Raw genomic sequence first — 22,875 nt, forward strand, 5'->3', positions numbered from 1 at the left:
AACAGAACTTAAGAGCCTGACAGAGAAAGGGAAGAATGGGAAGATTTTGCCCCAGGTCCCCTACCCACCCACCACAATTCTCTCAGGCTGTGCCACCCACGTGTACTTTCTCCCAGCATGCTTTTACTATGTTAACCAATTGTAGTTAATAAAATAGCAATACTTGGTCAGTCATTTTGCTGTGAGTGTAATATATTTATTAAAAACCTAAATGTTTCCACTGTCATACTATTTAAATATTAATATCTAGTACTATAGAAAATGAAACGATGACTTCACACTACTTGGCTGTTTCGGGTAAAGTTGATTGCTAATTTGGCTCCTGAACCACTGAGGTCTGAGTATCACTGCTATAGAAAGAGACTTAGGCTGGGATTTTCAAATGTACCTCTGGGTATTAAAGTTCCAACTTCCAATGGGATTTGGTGTATAACTTCCTTAAGCTCCTTTGACAATCCCACCCTTGCGTGTCTGCAGACACTAGCCAAAATTTTCAAATTGAGTGCCTAAAACTAAACTACGAAATCCTTATTTTCCAGTAGTAATGAGTACCTGCAGAACCCATTGACTTCGTTATGACAGTGAGAGTTCAGCAGCTTTAAAAGTAAGATCACTTCTGTTTAGGTGCCTGACCCTGAGTTGAGCATAATCTGACACCCAAGTTCAAAAACTTTGCCCACAGTAATTACCAGAACTGTTGAAGCATCTGTTCTTAAGAAATAGACCTGTGCTTATGTACTGAAGAAATGCCTGAGATCCCATCTTGTTGATGTGACATGTCCACTCAACTAGTCTCTTTCACATGTAAATAGTGCTGCTCAGATGGGCAGCATCAATCTTTTTGCTGTTATGATCTGTTAGTACTATTGGTACAGTTTATAATGTTTGTTAAACTGGCCTGTTAGTGAAATATAGCTCCTTGCTCGTCACTTGGTCACTTTCACGATCTCTTTCTCGCCAATAAACATTGTCAACTTAATCCAACCTTGAACAGAATTCATTTTTTTCAAACTAATCTCATTTTTACCACTGTCTCACCCAGGTTGTTTTTGTTTTTATTTTGGGTATTTAGCAGTTACAGTGGGGGAAGCTAGCAGGAGCCTTGAGATACTTTGATTAGTGCTCAAAAATTCTACAATTTTACTTTGATTCATCAAGCTGTTAAATTGTAATATAAGCACAGACTTCTCTAGTTAGAAATTGACCCTGTCCATCAAAAAAAAAAAGTACTATTTACAGGTGAGAAACTATGAAGTTCTTTACAAATATCGATTATACAGTGGTAGCAATATTTACTTCATGCTTTTATTGCTGTACTAACGACAAATGGTCAGAATTTTTACTTTCAGTCTTTGTTGTTACTGTTTGAATTTCTGTGGTTTAGCCTTGCTTATGTAAAATGCATATGAATCTATATTTTGAAAAAGTAATAAAAATCAACATTATAACATTCCAATAACAATCTTAGGTATAGAGAACAAAAATGAGTAGTGTTGTATGTTTATCTTTAATTTCCTCTGTTAGCCTAAACAGATACATGGGTGGTTTTTGTTTTTCACCCACTTGAACTAAGGAAACAAACACCTTTTTATTAAGACTATTGGAAGATTTAGAAGAAGATTTAGAAAAAGCAATGCACATTTAAAGCAGTAAAAGCAATATAGGAAACCAATTAGAGCAGTGGTTCTCAACCTGTTTAACACTGTGGGCTTCATATATATGCATTGTGTGGCCCTGAGAATGTCAGATGAGTTGTAGCTGTGTGCTGATTGGGCCATGTGTTGAGAACCTCTGAACTGGAGTATAATATAAAGTTAAAGTGCACTGCAAGATTGCTTCTTATGGTTAAAAGTTGAGTTAAGGCTACCCCACCTGTTCAATTTCATGTTGGATAGATTTTTTCCCTCTTGGGTAGTAACACTGTATCTCTTAAAATCTCTTCAGGTGTAGAATTTGGTGCTCGAATGATAACAATTGATGGAAAACAGATAAAACTTCAGATATGGGATACGGTAAGCATTATAAAAATGTGTTCTTTGTGTATATATATTTAAATGCATTTATTTTCTGTAAAGATTAAATATTCACTACGGTTCCTATAAATTTTTATATTCAAAGTACTTCTTAAAAATTGTGCAGTTTCTGCTGTTAAATGAATTTAGCACTCAGGAACAAAGACAAAACTCCATAAGAAGATGGGAAGGAATAGAGGCTCTCTGAGCTCAGATCAAGTGTAGTAACTCGCTAGGTATAAAATGTATCTCTAGCTGTACTTCTGAAGCATTTTGTGGCAGTGTGAACCTTTCATAGACATGAAATCATTTTTTCCTATGTATTTAAAGAGAGATGCTACATTTTTAATATTCAGTTTTGTTTCGTTATGAGGATAACCAATTTAATTACAGCTGAGTGTTTGTTTGCTTTTTAACTGTGGAGTTTCCTCCACTGCTTCTGATTCTGTCCAGGAGGCGCTCAAAAAGTTATTTATTTTTAAACTTACAAACTTGCTACTGACAGCGAATTTTTCTGTCTCCCCATTTTTCTGCCTCTCATATTTGTGATGGACAGACACGTGGCCCTTACGAAGTTCGTGTTCATGTTTCCTCATTTGGTTAAACTTTCTTAAATGTGAATATTTCCATCATTCATGTGTTTATTTTTTTATTTTCTATTTGAAATTTGTTAAAATATAACTTAAATTCAGGAACAAGTAATTGGTGTTGGTCAGGGGTTTATTTATGGTGACAGTGGCTTAAAAACTGCACTCAGTTTAAGGACCCATATTTTTCTAAGTCTAAGAAATAAGTGATTTGAGAAAATTTGTCACATAACATAGATAATGAGAAAAATATCTATCTCTCTTAATAAATACCCTCCTGTTCTTGGAGCTTGTGGCATCAAACTCAACATTTCCTGTATTTCCAAATAGAGACTCTCCAACTGAATAGTGTTATATGTATTTATTACCTTTTTTTAAAAAAAAGTGAATTTCTGCAAGAGAAAGCATAACGATCACAAATGTTTTCATTCATGGGACCCATAGTAGGATTTTTTTTCCTAATATACTTTGCAAATGCTCTGGGTTTGGATGGAAATGCCAGTGCTGGCTTTGGCAGGTCAATTATTCAAGTTCTAGTCTCTTAAAATCAATTACTAAAAATCAAAAGATGTTTACTAACACAAGATAAAGTTCATCAACAAAAACACTAAGTTAACACACACGAGAGTCTTCATTCTGTGAACCAGTTTTTGTGATCTTTCTGTAAATATCTTTTTACAATTCTTCACCTATTTTGTGGTATTTTCTTCCTATTTTGTTAGTAATATGCACTATCAGAAAGTGTTCTGCAGACCATAGTCTGAGAACTCCTACTCTGTTGCCTTGGACTTGCTTCTGAACTTGGGAACTGCAGGTTTATATCTAAATATTCTGGCCTAAGTTATGGCTGTGGAAGGCTCTGAATTTAGTTAGTGTAATTCTGCTTTATAGCTTGTACAGTTAATATAAAGAAGTTATGCTGAGAGTCTGAAGTGGGGCAGGCTCAGTCCAGGGGATAAGTTTGGTTGTGAACCTGCTGGCCATATCTTTGACCATAAGTAGGGCCCTTCCAAATTCACAGCCATGGAAAAATGTGTCCTGGACCATGAAATCTGGTCTTCTCTGTGCTTTTACCCTACACTATACAGATTTCAAGGGGGAGACAAGTGTTTATCAAATTGGGTCCTGACCCAAAAGGAAGTTGCAGGGGGATCAGAGAATTATTTTATGGGGGTTGTGGTATTGCCATCCTTACTTCTGCGCTGACTTCAGAGCTGGACAGCCAAAGAGTGGTGGCTGCTGACTGAGGGCCCAGCTCTACAGGCAGCAGCACAGAAGTATGGGTGACAATACCATACCGTGCCATCCTTCATTCTGTGCTGCTGCTGGCGGCAGCTCTGCCTTCAGAGCTGGGCTTCTGGGCAGCAGCTGCCACTCTGCAGCTGCCCAGCTCTGAAGGCAGCGCCAGCAGCAGTGCAGAAGTAAGGGTAGCAGTCTCTCCCCTTCTCTTCCCCTCCCCCCACGCGTGCATGTGTACACACACACACACACACACGCGCGCGCGCGCCTTGCAAACCTGGCCCCACAACTCCTTTTTGGGGCAGGACTCCTACAATTACAACACCATGAAATTTCAGATTCGAATAGCTGAAATTATGAAATTTACGATTTTAAAAATCCTATGACTGTAGAAATGGACCATGAATTTGATAGGGCCCTAACTGTAAGCTTATTTTGTCTTTAACCTGGGTTCGCAAGGGGAGTAGTCGATACTTTCAAATAGTTTTTTCCAATCCACTTTTTTCCTTGTGTGCAAGGACCAACATCTGAACCACAATGAGGGTTTATAGCTAAGTTATAATCTCTATTTCACCTATAAATACCTCCATCCCAGCTATCTTTTGAGGGATCCTCTAACTTTGCATTCACATATTTTTGGTTATACATTGGATTCCATCCTGATAAAGACAACTTTTGGTTATTAGCAACATTTTCCCAAGAACCAATTCTGTCCCATTGACTTGAATGTTAATAGAATTTGGATATTAGCAATTATCGTGCTGCTTATTGACAACTTCTTTGGAAGAGGTGTTCCCCTAGTAATTTAATTTATTGGCTCTGAGTCTGCAACCTGGAGATTACAAGAAGAGGAACTGTGCAGCCTTGTGGGGCTCCCTGCGTGCCCCCTTCCCCCCACCCCCCAGTGTCCCTGTTCCCCGTGGAAAGCCCCAGCTGCAGGCAGGTTTTCAGGGCTGCAGCCAACAAAGAAAGCACTGGGACATGCCACGCCTGGCCGCTCAGTGCCAGGGCAAGGTGCATTCCAGAGAGTGCAGGGAGAGAGACAATGGAAAGCCCTGGGAGCCCTTGCTAGCAGCCTCCTCTTCCAGCCTGTAGGGCTGGATCTCCATCAGAGGCTCTCCTGGCATTTGGACTGCAACCACCTTCTTTTCTGTTGCCCTGCCTCCACTTCACTTAATGGCAACTTCTAGAGAACGGCAACTTTTTGCTGGCAACTAGCATCCACGGTAGTTGTAATATAGGTTCAGTATCTGGGAGCACACTTGTTCCTGTTTCAGAAGCTGTCTGAACACCTCCACAATGGAAGAAGATTCTTTCTGATTCCTTCAGTGGTGGTGTATCTTCTTGTGTTCATCAGGAATTTCTCCAGAACTCTCCTGTATGTGTCAGCAACAGAAGTAAACTAGGTCCTTGCTTAAGATGTGGGCTTAGGTGGGAGAAGAGAGGAAAATGTTTCCTGTTGCCCTTACCAGGTTTTTATGACCTTGTTAAGGAAGCTAAAATTGCTTCTGCAGATAAGTGTAGGCTTTATTTAAAACCTGAAGACCTCAGCAGTGTTCATGTTTTCACACAGTGATCTCAGTCTATTTTACCAGTAGTAAACAGCAGAAGCTTTTGGTTTCTGTGACTTAAAGGAGATCTCTTTAATATGTTCAAAAGAATGGATTTTAATTTCACAACCTGAACATAATAGGCACAGATGTATCTAATTTAGGGTGGGAAGCACGGGCACTGGATTTTGCACTTGGATATCTTGTTCTCTCTAGAAATCCAAACTGTGTTTGAGATAAGGATCTCAGAATGCTGAGGATTATTCTGAACTCATATGTTACTTTCTAGGTACTAAAAAGTGTCCTAAAAAGATAACTTTATCTGTGCACAATTCGGCAGCTATTTGTTTTACAAATCTTTATGGAAAAGCTTACTCTTATGAAAAATGTGTGTCTTGAATAACTTTGCAGGTAAGTTACATTGCTTTTACATAGGTTTTACGAGAATACCCTGAATTAGTTGAAAGTGAACCAAATTTTTCTGGAATAAATTATTGCAGGGTGGATCTGTCATTTATTCCTGGTGGAATTCTGTGCCAAAAAATTAAAAATTTTGTTCACAATGTTTTAAAATTCTGCATATTGTCAAAATAACAACATAATATAATCACGCCAGTTTCAATTATTTTGGTAATTTATTTCAGAATACCTGTCAGCAAGTATGTCTGTAACAGTACAGACCAAAAAAAAAAGATTCAGGAAATGTTTTTTTTGACAAATAGATTCCTTACTAGGCAAATTGATACAGAACTTTGAGTAATTAATTTAAACTACAATACAGAGAGGTATTTCCCACACCCCTCAGAAGCAGTGCAAAGGCTTGAGAGGAGTTGGGGGTAACAGAGGACCAGAGGGAATGAACCTAGAGGACTATTGGGTGTGGGTGGGAAGTATGGAACAGGTTTTTTTTTGCAGAGGAGGGTGGGATTGGTAAGGAGTTGGGGAGCCTTGCCCATGCTGACCCTTACTGATTTCTAGCTTCTCCCATTCAGTCAAGCACATCTGCCTGTGTCCCTGTGTGGTCCTGCAGCCCCCCTCCCATTCAGCCCTTGGCTTAATGCTGTTATCCCACTAGCTCCTGAGTTCCACAGGCAGGTAGCTGTGATGGCCATAGCTGGCTGTTACTGACGGTTAACTGGCTGCTGGCTGTTCTGGCGCCACAGCAGCCTCTAATGGGGGAGAGGCAGAACTGCAGAACTTCTTGGGCAGAATCTATTTTCTGCACAGAAAAACGGTCTGCGCTGGACATGAATTCTGTGAGTGCGCAGAGGTGCAGAATTCCCCCAGGAGTAGTCATTGCATGAAAGTGAGGCTTGTGTGTGGTTGGCTTTGCTAATTTATTTACACATCTTGAGTGTAAAAATATTTCAGAACTACAGTTTAAGGGCACATATCCGTTTCCCCTTTCACTCCATCTAAAATATTTTATTCCATAGTGCAGTTGTGGGGAGCCAAAAATCCCTGCCATGTTATAGCTGAAACTCTGTTATATCGGGGTAAGGGAGGCAGGACTCTGGCAGTGATTTAAAGAGCTCCGAGCTCCAGGCGCTTTGGGGAGCCCCAGGCCCTTTAAAGCGCCGGTGGAGCCCTACTGCCACAGCTCCAGGGTAGGGGCGGCAGGGCTCCTGTGGTGATTTAAAGGTCCTGGGGCTCCCTGCAGCAACCGGAGCCCTAGGCCCTTTAAAGCGCTGCCAGAGCCCCGCTGCTATCACACTATACGTGAACCCATGTTATATCAGGGTAGAGGTGTATAAGGCCAGGCAATAAGATCCATTTATATGTCTCAAATGAAAACTGCAGGTGTGTATTATACACTGTACAGTGTGGTTGATAACAAGCATCTTTCTGGGGTAGTAGGAGGGGTAAGGTTCACCACTGTGCAGGGGGCCAGCATATGTCTAGTGCACCACTTATATCCCACTTTAAATCTTCAAAATAGAGCTTAGGTGGGATTTAGTGAAGGATTAGTGAATGACCATTTAGAATTGTTTAAGAATATTTTATAGATGTCCAAAAAGCCATAATCCCAAGATCAAAGAAGATAGCCATGTGTGATGGGGAAATGAAGGAATATTTAAAAAATATTTTAAAAAAAAGCACATGGAAGAAAGGGGGAGTTTATGATGATAAATATAAATCAGAAGCTAAAAATTGTGGGAAATTAATAAGGGAAGGAAAGGGGCAGAACGAGAAATCTATGGCCAGCAGCTTTGAGGACAGAAAGGAGGAGTTCCTTTAAGTGTAGTAGGAAAAAAAGAATCCTAACCATCATACTGGTTCATTGCCATAAGGATAAGGTAGAATTATCAATAGTAATGCAGAAAAGGCTAAAGTGTTCAATAAATATTTCTGTTCTGTGTTTGCAGGGGGGAGGGGGAAACCAGATCACGTCGTCCTATATGATAGCACTCGTTCTATTCCACTAGTATCTCAGGAGGATGTTAAACAGCAGATTCTAAAATTAGACATCTTGAAATCACTGAGTCCAGGTGGCTTGTATCTAAGTTCTAAAAGAGCTGGCGGAGGACCTTACTGGACTGTTACTGTTTATTTTTCAGTATGTCTAGGAATACCGGGGAAGCTCCAGAAGACTGGAAGAAAGCTAATGTATGCTATTACATAAGAAGGGTAAACAGAATAACCTGGGTAATTATATGCCTGTCAATCTGACGTCAATCCTGGGCAATATAAAGGAGTGACTGATATAGGACTTCTTTAATGAAGAATTAAAGGAAAGAAATATAATTTAATGCCAATCAACATGGCTTTATAGAAAATAGACCCTGTAAACTAACTTGATATCTTTTTTGTTTGAGGTTACAAGTTTGGTTGATAAAGGTAAGAGTGTTGATGTAATATACTTAGACTTCTGTGAGGCATTTGACATAGTACCGTAGGACATTTTGATTTAAAAAAAAATAAAAAAACCCTGGAAAAATATCAAATCAAGATGGCACATGTTAAATGGATAAAAGCTGGCTAACTGATAGGTCTCAAAATGTAAATGTAAATGGGGAATCATCATCAAATGAGCATGTTCCTAGAGGGGTCCTGCAGGGATTGTGGTTCTTGGTCCTATGCTATTTAACATCCTTATTAGTGACCTGGAATAAAACATTAAATCATCACTTGATAAAATTTGCAGATGACATACAAATTGGTGGAGTGGTAAAAAAATGAAGAGGACAGATCATTGATTCAAAGTGATCTGGATTTCTTGAAAACTGGATACAAGCAAACAATATGTGTTTTAACATGGCCAAATGTAAATGTATATATCTAGGAACAAAGAATGTAGGCCGTACTTACATGATGGAGGACTCTATCCTCAGAAGAAGTGATTCTGAAAAAGATTTGAATTGAGGTGGATAATCTGCTGAACGTGAGTTTGTAATGCAGCGCTATGGCCGAAAGGGCTAATCCAGTCCTTGGATGAATAAACGGGGGGAATCTTGTATAGGAGTAAAGAAGGTATTTTATCCATCTATTTGACACTGATGCAATTGCAGTTGGAATACTGATTCCTGTTCTGGTGTCCACAATTCAAGAAAGATGTTGATAATTTGAAGAGGGTTCAGAGAAGAGTCATGACAATGATTAAAGAATTAGGAAAATATGCCTTATAGTGCTCGACTCAAGGAGCTCAATCTATTTAACTTAATAAAGAGAAGGTTATGGGGTGACTTGATTATAGTCTGTAGATACCTACATGGGAACAAATATTTAATAATGGGGTCTTCAGTTTAGCAGATAAAGGTATACAGATCTGTCGCATCTTATGTGCATTTAACATGCGCAATTTCAGCTTTACGCAGTCAGGAAAAACAAAAAAAGAGAAAAATAACAATTTTAATACTGTACCTGTAGTGTGGGCGATTCCGCCCGCCGTTACACTCAGTGTAATTTTGACTATACGCAATTTTCGTTTTACACACTGACTGCGGAACGTAACCCAGCGTAAGATGTGCAAGACCTGTAACATGATCCAATGGCTAGGAGTTGAAGCTAGACAGATTCAGTCTGGAAAGAAGGCTTAATTTTTTTTTAAATTGTGAGTAATTAACCATTGGAACAATTCATCAAGGTTCATTGTGGATTCTCCATCACTGACAATTTTTAAATCAAGATTGGATGTTTTTCTGAAAGATATGCTCTTGGAATTATGTTGGGGAAGTTCACCTCCTGTATAGCACAGCCACTGAGACTAGATAATCACAGTGGTCCTCTCTGAGCTTGGAAGTTATGAGTAGGTGTTGTGCTGGCCTTCTGCATGGTGGTGAATTTAACCCTAAAAGTCTAACTATACTTTTGACACATAATAAACTTGTCGCAAAAAAAATTATTTTTTAGTTTTGTGGTAAGTTTAGAGCCTAATAGCTCTTGAAATCTTTAGTAAGGGCCCTACATTTCTAAGGTACTTTAATGACATTGGGTTGGTAGTAGTCTATGGAGCATCTTGCCTGAAGCATTTTGAAATTAAGATCCTATTTTGATCAGAAGTTACCATTCTACAGATATCCGTGGGTCTGTGTGAGGCAAACTGATGGCCTGTCTAGTTCATAAGAACAGATTGACAGTATTGCCAACTCCAACAGTTTTGAGTCTTTGGGCTTTTTGGACTATTGGAATACATAAAAATCTCCATCTTTCATTTTAAAAAGTCTCTAGTCTGCATGGTAGTTGGGTGACCAGCCAGCAAGTATGAAAAATCGGGACAGGGGTGGAGGGTAATAGGAGTTTATATAAGAGAAAGACCCAAAAGTCGGGACTGTCCCTATAAAATCAGGACATCTGGTCACCCTACATGGTAGCCTAGCAAAACTTAGGAACCTTAGGCAGAGGATTACAGAATACCTATGGGAAAGTTTCCTAGAGATCACTATAGAGGATTCCCAGGACATCCCAGTGTACATTAACAAACTTTTCCTCCAGGCCCCACATGCTGTTGTTATTTTCTGACCCTTATCCATCCCTTTTCCATGTAACAAAGTAAATGAGAGGTCAGTCTCCACACATCATGCCATATTAAAGCAGAATAAGCACTTACTGGAGCTCCCCTCTCCTGAATTGTGTGTATCAGAGCTGGAGTGCTGGGACTGGCTAGACTCCTCCAGAGTCAAAAAGAGGTCCTGATTTGCCATGCCACCAGACAACCTTAGTGACTTTTGTCGACAAAACCTGAGTCAGTGGGGCTGCGACAGCTGGGGTGCAAAGAGCTTCCTGTGCTGCCCCAGGAGCCTTTCAAAAGCAGAGTAGCTTCCCCCATGGCTGGGGGCTTATCATCGTTGTCCTCACAGCCCTAGCCAGGGGATTGCTGCTCTATCCGAACCTCTGTATTATTCAAATCCCTTCCTTGTCCTGTAGCATAAGAGACGTGCTGTGGAGGTTTGGATAATAGGGTTCTGGATAAATGGGAATATACTGTATTGGCTTTTACAGGGAGCCTGATTAATCCTATTTCTTTGTCTATTCCATATGAATGTATAATACAGTGTCAGACCCATTTTTAATTTTGTATTCAGCTTCCAGTCTGCTCTTTTTTCATAAATGTCGTTCTTGGCATCATAAGTATTAAACTCAAATTGGTCCCACCTGATCAGACTTGTAAAGTAGTAACATGAAGTCTTTTTATAAATGTGTGAATCAATGTATTTAATATAAGGTTATTGGACAACTGTAAAGCTTATTTTATGGCTGCTTAATAAACGTTGCTTTTCTCTCTTTTTTTTTTTTTGCTAGTATCAAGAAGCCTTAACGTGTACGTGTTTCAGATTAGCAGGGCTTAAAATTATGCATATTTAAAAATCCAATTGTAGGTGTGTATCTACCTGCTATTTTGGCCTTCTTTTTCAAATGTGTTTCTGCAGTATATTTGATACACACTTTTTTTTTAGAATAAAAGACACTACTCCATTAAAGAGCAAGATAATTTCATATAATTCTAAATTTATGGTCTTCTCTATAGAAACTTATTTATATACACTCATTCTGTTTAGGGTAAAAAGAAACTACATTTAGGTAGAGTGTTGAGAACATATATCTGTCTATCTGAGGGCATGCTTGATGTAGTGGCTGATGGTTGTGCCCTCAAACAAGTGTTAAGTACTGATCTGTAAATTCACTTAGCACCTCTGTCAGGTGGCGTTGGTAATAACTGAGGTTGATCATTTGTAGCAAAAAGTGGCAAAAGTGATGACTATTCTGGCAATGAAATAAAATTATAGACTTTTTTGTAGCTTTTTTTTCTAAGTGGAAGTCATGGCGCACAATATTTTTCATGAAGGGAAGTTGCAATATGACTTACAGCACATGGGTTTTGAAGTTATTGTATGTACATGGAGCCAAATTTGTAAAGCTTCATAGAACCACTTGCTCAGTAGCAGGCTAGACAGGGTGACAAAGACTACGACTTTTCATGGGGTAGAGGATGGAGAAACCTGTTGTTTTTTTGTGATGGCATTTATGATCGTGACAAACAAGCAACCTTAATGTAGAAGTATTTGTGGCAAATGCCTAACCATGTCAGACTAGCATAAATATGGTCTGATGTGATTTCAGCATATCACATAGTACTTTGGAACACTAATATTTCTGTTTGGGAGAAAAATTTCTTTGAGTAGATACATCCCTAAGTGAAATGTATGTCTGTATGTGCCCAGCATGCAGGAGCTGGAGATTTTTGCCTAGCACTACTTATAGAGGGTCAGCACTCGCACCTTGTGGCTTTGACTCTTCTCCTGGCTACATAAGGCAGTGCCACCCTGATCCTCCTCAGTTCCTTCTCACCACCTGTGGCTGGAGTTGGAGCTCTTTGTGGTTGTAGTCTCTCAACCTTGCATTTAGTCTTAGCCTAGTTTTATTGTAGTTAATGTTAGTTAACAGTGTTGCCCAGTGATACCCTCACTAGGGTTTAAACACTGTTCTTCCTATGTAGGGGTGATCCCCAATGGCTATCCCTACCTGCGGTGCTTGCTTTGTCTCAGCGAGGCCCACCTTTAAAGAGAGGTGTTCGATTTGTAAATCATTTTAAAAATGGACTCAGGTGGTGCAGGACCTTTGCCAGAAACAGCACCTGCCTGAACAGGCTATGCAGCCTGATCCAGTACTGAGGCCCTCCTTGGGCTGAATATCATCCTCTGGCTCAGAGTGCTGCCACCTCTTGTTCCGGAGTAGGCGCCTTGTCAAAGGGGCACAGGAGTCATTCTCTGTTGTCAGTGCTGAGGAAGAGGTTTCATTAAAAACAATCTGGGCTGCTCCAGGTTGCAATGTGACACCTCTGCCTTCCCCAGGAAAAGCACGGACTGGCACAGGGCTAGTTCCAGTGTATGGGATGGCATGGGTACCTCTGACCCTTCCCCAGCACCAGGTTGGAAGGGCAGAAACCCCATACCATTGACTCCAGTTCCAGCCTCCAGGGTCTGGGTCCGGTACCAATGAGGGAAATGTCAGTCATAATTGTGTCCATGTCATCAGTGTACCAGGCAGTCGCAGACCTCTGCCTTTCAGTCCCAGTGGCACCAATGGTCCAGGAATTCCCCAGGGCTGTGCCACCTATGGTCCCGCCAATGGAGTAATCCACTGAACCTCCGTGTCTGTTGACCCTGCATCCTGATACTCCCCTTCCTGTGATGGCGATGAAACCGGTACTGGAATCGGTGCTGGGGACCTATGGCACCAGGACTCTTTGGCCCCGCGGCGTTCGATGATGCAAATGCTCTCATGGCGGCTCTTGCCACCTTTGATGCATTTGGGCACTCCAATACTGCTGTTTCTGCAGGGATCAACACTACTTGTGTCCACCGGCATGCTTGATACTGACAGTACCACTTTCAGTGAGGGTGCCAATTCACACCTCATTCTGGGCGTCAGATTAATCAGGCCACTTGTTGGCTCCTTCAGGAGTTGCTCCACCCATGTTGCTGAGATTCTCAGGCTCTGAGTCCAAGTCAGAGTTGTCATCCTCGCACTCTGCATCACGCAGTGAACTTGAGGACCTATCAGTGGACCAGTATGGTTCCCCAGGTTGGCGTGTGCCCTGTGTCCAGGACAGAGGTCCCTGGCCTGGTCCCTACTGGCCACCAATATCAGTGGCCTTGAGCTCAGTGGGATGCTCCTCATTTGCAGAGATCCTGTTCTTTGTCCCATTTGAAGCCGAATTCTCTCACTAGGTTGATAGTGGTGACTTTGGACTGCAAGCCCAAGCATTGGTAGTCTTTCTATGCGGAGCCAATGGAGTCTTCCCTCCTGGGTAAATCTTCCCGGGAGCGAGAGCCAGTTTTGCCTGAGCCAAGACCTTCATTCTCGTAGGCAGCACAGCATTGTCTGCTTGGTTCATCCTCCCCTTCTATTCCGAAGGACATCTAAGGCATACCAGGACCACTTATACTGCATAGCTGCATCCCTGGGTAGAGTTTCTCCAAGACAAAACGCACAGACTGGTGGACATTTTACAACCCACTGTCCTCAGAAAGTGTCCCCTCCCAATCAATGATGCACTCCTTGAACCAGACCAGCGAGAGGTCTGTGGAGTACACCACCCTCTGTATCACCAGTGGCATAATGCATGGAAAAATGCTACTTTGTTCCCAGGGATTTGAGGGGTTCTGTTCCCTCCTGACCTCAAATTTCCTTGTCGTACTGGCAGTAAACAGGACAGGTGCAAGTCTATCCTCAAGGACAGAGACTCCACTTCATAGTCCTTACAGATAAGGATCAAAAATCACAAGCTTTGTTGGCCAAGTATAACTTCCTCAGTTGGTCAGCCATGGCTAAATTCTCATGTGAGAAGTTCCAGGCATCCCCTGCAGAAAGCTGTTTCATGGACAAAATGTCCTTGCAGTCCACCCTTATTGTTCCAGACATCTTGGCCAGAGTTATGGCTTCAGTGGTAACTAAGAGGGTGGGCTTCCTGGTTGACATCCGGAGCAATCCCAGTCTAGGGCTTGCTCTTTGACAGCCAAGTCTTGTTCTTGAACAAAACCGATGACACTTTGCACTCCTTCAGGGGTTCCAGGGCTAGCTTGAGGTTCTTGGGAGTATACATGCCATCCACGCAAAGATGCCAGTATGGAGTACAACAGCAACAGTATTGCCCACAGCACTGCTTTGTGCAACCTTTTCCCTCTGAAGCAACTTGACTACTCTAGAGAGAGAGAGATCCCACAAGAGGAAGCAGTCGGGCTTGGACTTTGGACATTTGCATGTCTTCCCTAGGCACAGGCCAAGCATCCATTTTAATTCTTTTTTGTCCGGAGCAATGGTCTAGTCATCACCCTGTCCCCTGTATTTTCTCCTGCCCCCTGTCCCTTTGGGGTCAGCCTGGCCTGCTTTTACAGTACTTGGGGCTGATTTACCTCGAACAGGTGGGATCTAGACATTGGCAGATTGTGCTGTGTAATCCACACCCCTTTCCTGACCCCTCTCATGAGACACTGCTCATCAAGCAGGTCAACTCTCTGTTGAAGTTGGGAGCGATGGAGGAATTTCCCCAGAAACACTGGGGCCATGGCTTTTACTCTGGGTACCTCCTGATACTGAAATCCAGGGCAGGATGAGACCCATTTTCAACAATTCTGGCCTCAACAAATTCATCAAGTACATGAGATTCCACATGGTCATGATTGGCTATCCTTCCACACTGTCTCAGAAAGACTGGTTCACGGCTCTCAACCTTCAGGATGCTTATTTTCACGTGATTCTACTGAGTCACTGGAAGTTCTTGCATTTTGCAATAGGCGAACGACACTTTCAGTATATGATTTGCTGTTCGGCCACATCTTTCTAATTGGTTGCTGAAGGATGGCTGCAAAAAGAAGGGTCTCGCCCATGTCAACACCACATTGTGTTGCTGAACTGTCCAACTCATTTTAAACTCCAGAAAGTCAACCTTGGCTGCCACTCAAAAACTTGAATTCAGTGGGGCCCTGTTATAGTCCCTGAGATTGAGGGCATTCCTGCTGACCAGCCGCTTCCAGGCAATTAACAGCTCTGCCTCAGTCTGCAGTCTCAGCCATCAACAACAGTCTGTGTGTGTCTGAGGCTGTTGTCCAAGCAGACATGTGGCACACAGATGGTCCAGTTTGCCAGGTTGCGCCTTTGCCCTCTTCAGATGTGGTTGAGGACAGTTTACCGCCCTCCCCAGCATTCTCTGGACAGGTTGGTTCACCTTCCTCCACTAGTCCTGGATTCCTTGCATTAGTGGGAGTCCCTACATAATGTTGCCAAGAAGTCCCTTTCACTCAGCTCTCTCCAACCAAGTCATTGATTACCAACGCTTCCCTTCTGGGTTTGGGGGAGATGGGGCACATCTGGACTCATTGAGAGTGCAGGGCCTGTGTTCAGAACAGGAAGCCTAAATCCATACCAACATGTTGGAACCTTGGGCCATCCACAGTGCATGTTGTGCCTTCTGAGACTTCATCATACACTCAGTGGTTCACATACTCACAATACAATGTACCATGTGAACAAGCAAGGGATAACATTCCATGTCACTGTTTCTGGAGGCAGTCAACCTATGTCAACGTTTTGCATCAAAGATGACAACATTCTGGTAGCAATCCATTTGCCAGGGATGTAAAATCATCTTTCAGACCCTCTCAGCCACAAGTGGTCCTTGAAGTGTTCTCTGGGTCGTCGTTGCAACATGGGGCATCCCTGTCATCAAGCTGTTTGTGACGGGGGAAAACAAAGTGTCACCTGTTCTGCTCCCGGAGAGGCCTCAGTCCAGGCTCCCTCTCCAACAGCTTTCACTGCAGCTGGAAGTAGCCTCTCTTGTCTGCCTTTCCACCTATTCTGCTCATTCCACAGGTCATCCTCAAGCTCAAGGTGGATCGGGCCAAAGGTCATTCTCATTGCTCAAGCTTGGCCGAGACAGTACTGGTTCTTAGACCTCCTTGCTCTATCAGTTCAGCCTCCCGTACTGCTTCCTCTCCATCCCAGCCTCCTCACTCAGGACCATGACTGCACCCTCCATCCTGCGATCAGCTCCCTGCACCTTATGGCATGTATGCTACATGGCTAAATGAAGAGGAGGAGCAGTGCTTGTTGGCTGTCTGACAAGTCCTCCTCAACAGTAGAAAGTGCTTCACTAGGACAACCTACTTAGCGAAGTGGAAGAGGTTCTTGGTGTGGTCCTTGACCTGTGGGATCTGACTGACAGGGCTCCCTTCTGGGACATCTTGGAGTACCTGCTATATCTTCGGAAATCAGGCCTTGCGCTCAGTTCATTGAGTGCATTTGACACAGATATCTGCATTCCACCCTCTGACTCAGGGGAAGTCAGTTTTTTCCAATGCCATGCTGACAAGATTTCTGAAGGGGCTTCTCTCCTCACATCCACCAGTCTAAGAACCAGTTCCCTTGTGGGACATAAATACAGTCCGGGCAGGTCTGATAGGCCCTTCATTCAGTCCCTCCTGTCTCAGAAAACCGTCTTCCTGATTGCCATCACTTTGGAAAGAAGCGTATGAGAGTTGCAAGCCCTAATGGCTGAGCTGCCTTATACTTAGTTCCCTAAGGACAAGATAATGTTACCACACCCAAAATTTTTATCCAAGGCAGTCTCTCAGTTGCATCTGAATCAAGCAATGTATTTACCTGTGTTTTTTCCCTGAGATGCACTCTTCCCCAGAAGAACAACGCCTTCATACTTTGGATGTCAGATGATATCTAGCCTTTTACCTAGACAGGACCAAACCATTTTTGTGTTTCTCCTTGCTTGTTTGTGTCAGATGCAAATCACATGAAGAGGCAAGCAATCTCTGCACAGACCACCTCTAGATGGATACCATCCTGTATCAAGGCTGGATATGAGATCGCTGAGGAGGCGTAGCCAAAGCTCACATGGGCTCACTCCACAAGAGCACAAGCGACATGGATAGCGTTCCTCAGTGACATTTTCATACTGGACACTTGGTGAGCAGCCACGTGGTCATCCATACATATGTTATGGGACCATTATGCTATTTCTGCATCTTCCAGGGTGATGCAGGCATAGGAATTGCAGGACTGCCCTTCTAATTGCAGTAAACTCCAAACCCCTCTGGATTGGGGGTACTGCTTGCAGCTCACCTAATTGGAATACATGCCTGCATCTATTCAAAGAAAAAGAATGTTGTGTTGGAGTCTCCTCTCAGGCTTTTGGTGTGAAGGAACTGAGGGGGGATCAGAGTGGCACCACCTCATATAGCCAGGGGAGGGGCTACAGTCATGCGGCGCAAGCACCAGCGCTCAAAGGGTACTGCTAGGCAAAAGTCTCTGACTTGGTGCACTGGCACAAACACACCTAAGTGGAATACACGTCTGCATCACATCTTGAAGAATCACAGTTACAGTAAGTAACCCATTTTTTGCTAGTGTTTTACTTTATGTGAGTTTGAGAACTATTCAGTCACTAGGAAAAATATATTTGTAGAGTTCATGAAGCTTCTGGGTTTAGGACTTAGGACAGAGTTGTAAAATCTTATTGGCATCCTGTCTGTGGTGCATATAAACTTTAACAGCAAACTGAGAGTAGCACTTTTTAACTTTGTAAAGATGTATGTGTGGGCATAGCACCTGAAGAGTGGCTAGAGTCCTGTTTGTTACAATTGTTCAAGAAAGCATTTTAAAAAATATAATTTTTAAAGTGTGTTTGTGTTACCCACAGTGTGGTTAGGGCATAAGCTTTCAGTAAACAGTTTAAGGTTACTGGTTAGCCTGGGAGGTCATAATGTTAGTTGAGGAAATCCATATACACCCGCAGCAAAACTCTGCTAACAAAGTATTCTTAACAATGTGTGTGTGTGTTTTGATTTTATTTTTTAATATTATGGATTCTTTTGTAGAATAGGTACGGCCTATGTCATTTTTGCTAGTGAACTCTTCTCCCTGATTCAAGAGGGCCTTTCTTGGAAGATAAGCTTATTCAGTGGGAGTAAGTTCCCTACATACCCAGTATGCATATCTGGCAGAAGCCTCTCTTTTGATAAAATAACAGATTAAGGATACATGATTTCCTTTTTCAAAAATCAGTCTTAATTTCAGCTGAGTAACAATATTTTACTACCTGTAGGGCCTTCTCCACATAAATGTTACTATGTCCTAATCCTGCTCAGTGGCATTTTCTGACATCACTAGAAGACATATTGTATGTGGCTTAGAATTGGAGGTGAACATTTCACATCTCAGCATTTATAACATGGTTGTCAGATGCTGGTGAGCCTTTCTCTTGGGAACTGGGGGAAGGGAGCTCAGGGTTTGCTCCTGTGCATTTCTGCATTTTCCAGGAGCTGAATCTTGATTAGGCCTACTCTTCTGTCCACTGAACCTGTTTAACTTTCTGTATATTGTTTTCTTACTGTACAGTTGACTAAATACATTCGTCATTAGTTCCCTTGCCCTGAAGAATTTAATACTGTTATGTATGCAGAAATGGATCTTTCCAAATAGAAATAGTACAGGTGAATCTTCTCTGAAAGCTGCATGATGACCCTCCCTGGGGGTTAGGGACATTTTGGACTGCACAGAGGGGTAAAAACAAACTGAAGAATCTTACAACTATGACTATATATATGAATCAGTGGGCCACATCCCTTGTGCTGAGAGACCTTTGTAACAGAAATTCTTATCTACAAAAAAGAAACTGCCTAATTTATGCAGGATCTCTGGTATTTGATTCACCAGTGGGTATGAAGATGACTGTTACATCTTGTTGCCTTTTGACAAGCATTATATATCAAATAGAAAGGAAACTGATTAAGTGTAGAGCAGAATGATATGAAATTAAATTCTGAACCATTTTCTGTTTTTCATAATAAAATGATTACTGAAAGAATTCCATCTGAAGACTGTTGAAAGCTGGCTGCAGTTTATGATATAACGGATAAAATCTGCATCCTTGGCCTTCCAACAACCTTTACACCAGCAGATGGTGGGCGTAAAGATGTCATTCATCATTTATTTACAATGGGCTTTATTTATTCTAGTGTCAACAGCTGCCCCAGGGAGCGGGTTATTGAATTCAAATGTGAAGCTCTGGGTTATTTGCTTCCTTTCAAATTTGTCTTCAGAGCTTAGTTGCTAGGAGTCCATTCTGTGTTCTAATAATGATTCATGTATTGTGAAGCCATTCAGTAAATTGGGTTGTCAGGGATTGCCAAAAAAGGTTTAGAGGTCTTGTTCCTGATCTTTCTTTCTTTCTTTCTTTCTTTTTTCTTTGTTTTAATTTTTTTTTATTTTATTAATGACATTCTGCTGTAGTCATCTTGTTATATGGGACTTTTCTTTCTAGAACTAGTGAAGTTTTGTTCACCAAGCTCTCCTCCCCCTAAAAACAAAACAAAAAAAAAAACCCCTCAATGTAATTTAATAAGTTGGTAGCTTTTGTCACAGATGGTAATTTAATAAATGAAATAACTGTACTTTGTTTTCCTACAGGCAGGGCAAGAGTCCTTCCGCTCCATCACAAGGTCATACTACAGAGGGGCAGCAGGGGCTTTACTAGTATATGACATTACAAGGTGAGAAACTTAATGAAGGACATCAGAAATATTTTAGAATGTACAATTAGATTTTTTTTTTTTTTTTTGGTCTGTAAAAATGTTATAGATATGTTTAGGTGTGAGTGAGTAAAATAAACTGAAATACAAGCCATGCAAAAACTGTAGTAAATGGTGTATTAACATCATCTGGTCTAAATCTTCAAAAGCTAAAATGCCAAGTGAAGGTTGAACCTTACCTCCGTACCATATGGTCTTTAATGTCATGATTTACTTTTTTTCCTCAATTATAATACATACGCACCTGAGATCCTGGGTGGGCTTGTACTTGGGTGGCTAACCTTTGTTGCCACCCGTGTTGCCACAACTTTACTCCTATTTTTAGTGAGCTAGCACAATCAAAACTAGCTCAGGTATACCTGTATGTGTTGTAATCATGTCTCCTATGCAGTATAGCTATACAGTAACTCCTCACTTAAAGTCATCCCAGTTAATGTTGTTACGTTGCTGATCAGTTAGGGAACATGCTTGTTTAAAGTTGTGCAATGCTCCCTTCTAATGTCGTTTGGCAGCCACCTGCCTTGTCCACTGCTTGCAGGAAGAGCAGCCCGTTGCAGCTAGCTGGTGGGGGCTTCTAAGCAAGGTGGACCAGCAGCCCCCCTATCAATCAGCTCCTCACTCCCCTAAGTTCCTTGTGCTGCAGCCGCCCAGCAGGCTGTTGCTGGCAGTTCAACTGTCCCTCCCCACACTGCCATGTGCTGCTCCTGCCCTATGCCTTGGAGCTGCTCCCAGAGACTCCTGCTTGCTGTGCAGGGAGGGAACGGGGGGGCTAACGTAAGTGTGTCCCCCTCCTCCCCTGCTCCTGCACCCCGCTTACCCCTTCTCCATATAGAGCAGGGAGGGGACACAGATGGAGAGAGACAGAGAGCGCCTGGGGCAGCAGCTGCTGTCTTAACTTCCTGATCCACTTAAAAAGACAATGCACTTAAGAGTGGGTCAGCTTACTTAAAGGGGCAGTATGCATCTCTCTCTCACACACAAGGTGTGTGTCTGTCTCTGTCTGCTATGCTGTCTCCCCTCCCTCATGTTCGTGCTCCCTTGTGTGAGAGGCTACATTAACAACAATATATTAACCCTTTAGAGCTCAGCCGAGTGCTAGTTCATCATTTAGCAGCAAGGCATTCCCTGGGAACTATCCCTCCCTTTTCCACCCTCTAACCTGACCACCTCAGCCAAGCTTTACAATCATCATAGCTGTGAACAGTATTAAATTGTTTGTTTTTGAAAATATACCGTGTGTATATTTATATAATATATAGTTTTTTGTCTGGTGGAAAAAAATTTTTATGGTACCTAACCTCCCCCTCCCTCCTATTTACATTAATTCTTATGGGAAAATTGGATTCACTTAACATCGTTTCACTTAAAGTTGCATTTTTTCAGGAACATAACTACAACGTTAAGCAAGGTGTTCCTGTATCCTTAGAAGGCCTGCAGGATGTATAATCAAATTTCCAATTATGGAATTTACATATGGTATTTACTCATTTATTGTAAACCAATGGAGCTTCCAAGTTAAGGAGAGTAAAGTGCTCATCAGTAGCTTTCTTTTGCCTGTTTCTTTTAAACCCAGAAAACTAGAAAATTAGGACTGTCAGTCACAGTTAACGCAAGTGATTAACTCAAAACAAATTAACTAGATTAAAAAAAGTGATTAATCAGTTTTAATCACACTGTTAATAGAATACCAATTTAAGTTTTATGATAAATATTTTTGGATGTTTTACTACATTTTCAAATATATTGATTTTGATTACAACACAGAATGCAAAGTGTACAGTGCTTACTTTATATTTTTTCTTACAAATATTTGCATTGTAAAAAGGATAAAATAAATAGTATATTTAATTCACCTCATACAAGTGCTGTAGTGCAATCTCTTTATCGTGAAAGTGCAACTTTCAAATGTAGAATTATTTTTTTACATAACTGCACTCAAAACAACATAAAACTTTTAGAGCCTACAAGTGCACTCAGTCCTCCTCCTTGTTCAGCCAATTGATACGACAAACAAGTCTGTTTGTATTTATGGAAGATAATGCTGCCCACTTCTTATTTACAAGGTCATCTGAAAGTGAGAACAGGCATTCACATGGCACTGTTGTAGCTGGCATTGCAAGTTATTTACATACTAGATATGCTAAACATTCGTATACTCCTTCATGCTTCCACTTGTAGATGCTAAAGTTTTATATTGTTTTGTTTCTGAGTGCAGTTGTAGAATTATTATTTTATATACTTGTAAGCTGCACTTTAACAATAGAGATTGCACTATAGTACTTGTATGAGGTGAACTGAAAAATATTATTTATTTTATCTTTTTACAGTACAAATATTTGTAATTAAAAATAATATAAAATGAGCACTGTACACTTGTATTCTGTGTTGTAATTGGTATCAGTATATTTGAAAATGTATAAAAATATCCAAAAATATTTAATAAATATTTGTAATTGGTGTTGTTTAATGGTATGATTAAAGCTTCGATTAATTGCGATTTTTTTTTTAATAATATGACAGCCCTATAGGAAATTCCATACAAGATCTTTTAAAAGTTGTTACAGCTTCATGGGTAAGCACTAAGAAAATATCAGAGTTTGTGCTGAAAGCAGAATGCTGCTCTCTGTATGTGTCCATTATAAAGTCAGCCTAAATACCTCCCAGTTGCATTTTAGATATACCCTAAGACACATAGCAGGCTTGTGAACTGCTTACTGCTTGAAAACTATGTAGGTAGACATGAGGTTCTGAATTCAGGATTAAAGCATTAGTGTAGGGGTCGGCAACCTGTCAGAAGTGGTGTGCTGAGTCTTCATTTATTCACTCTAATTTAAGGTTTTGCCAGTAATACATTGTAACGTTTTTACAAGGTCTCTTTCTATAAGTCTATAATATATAACTAAATTTGTTGTATGTGAAGTAAATAAGGTTTTTTAAATGTTTAAGA

At 41.3% G+C, this 22,875-nt stretch overlaps 1 protein-coding gene across 1 annotated transcript in view; it reads left to right on the forward strand.

Moving 5' to 3' along the window:
* The window catches only part of RAB2A (RAB2A, member RAS oncogene family), a 79,604-nt gene that overhangs the window by 24,673 nt on the left and 32,056 nt on the right, over positions 1–22,875 (forward strand). The window contains exons 3-4 of the mRNA XM_032768957.2: positions 1,945–2,012; positions 19,807–19,889. Coding sequence (XP_032624848.1) covers positions 1,945–2,012; positions 19,807–19,889 — 151 coding nt within the window. The remainder of the gene's footprint in view (positions 1–1,944; positions 2,013–19,806; positions 19,890–22,875) is intronic.

The sequence above is a fragment of the Chelonoidis abingdonii genome, chromosome 2 (assembly GCF_003597395.2).
Source record: "Chelonoidis abingdonii isolate Lonesome George chromosome 2, CheloAbing_2.0, whole genome shotgun sequence".
NCBI lineage: Eukaryota > Metazoa > Chordata > Testudines > Testudinidae > Chelonoidis > Chelonoidis abingdonii.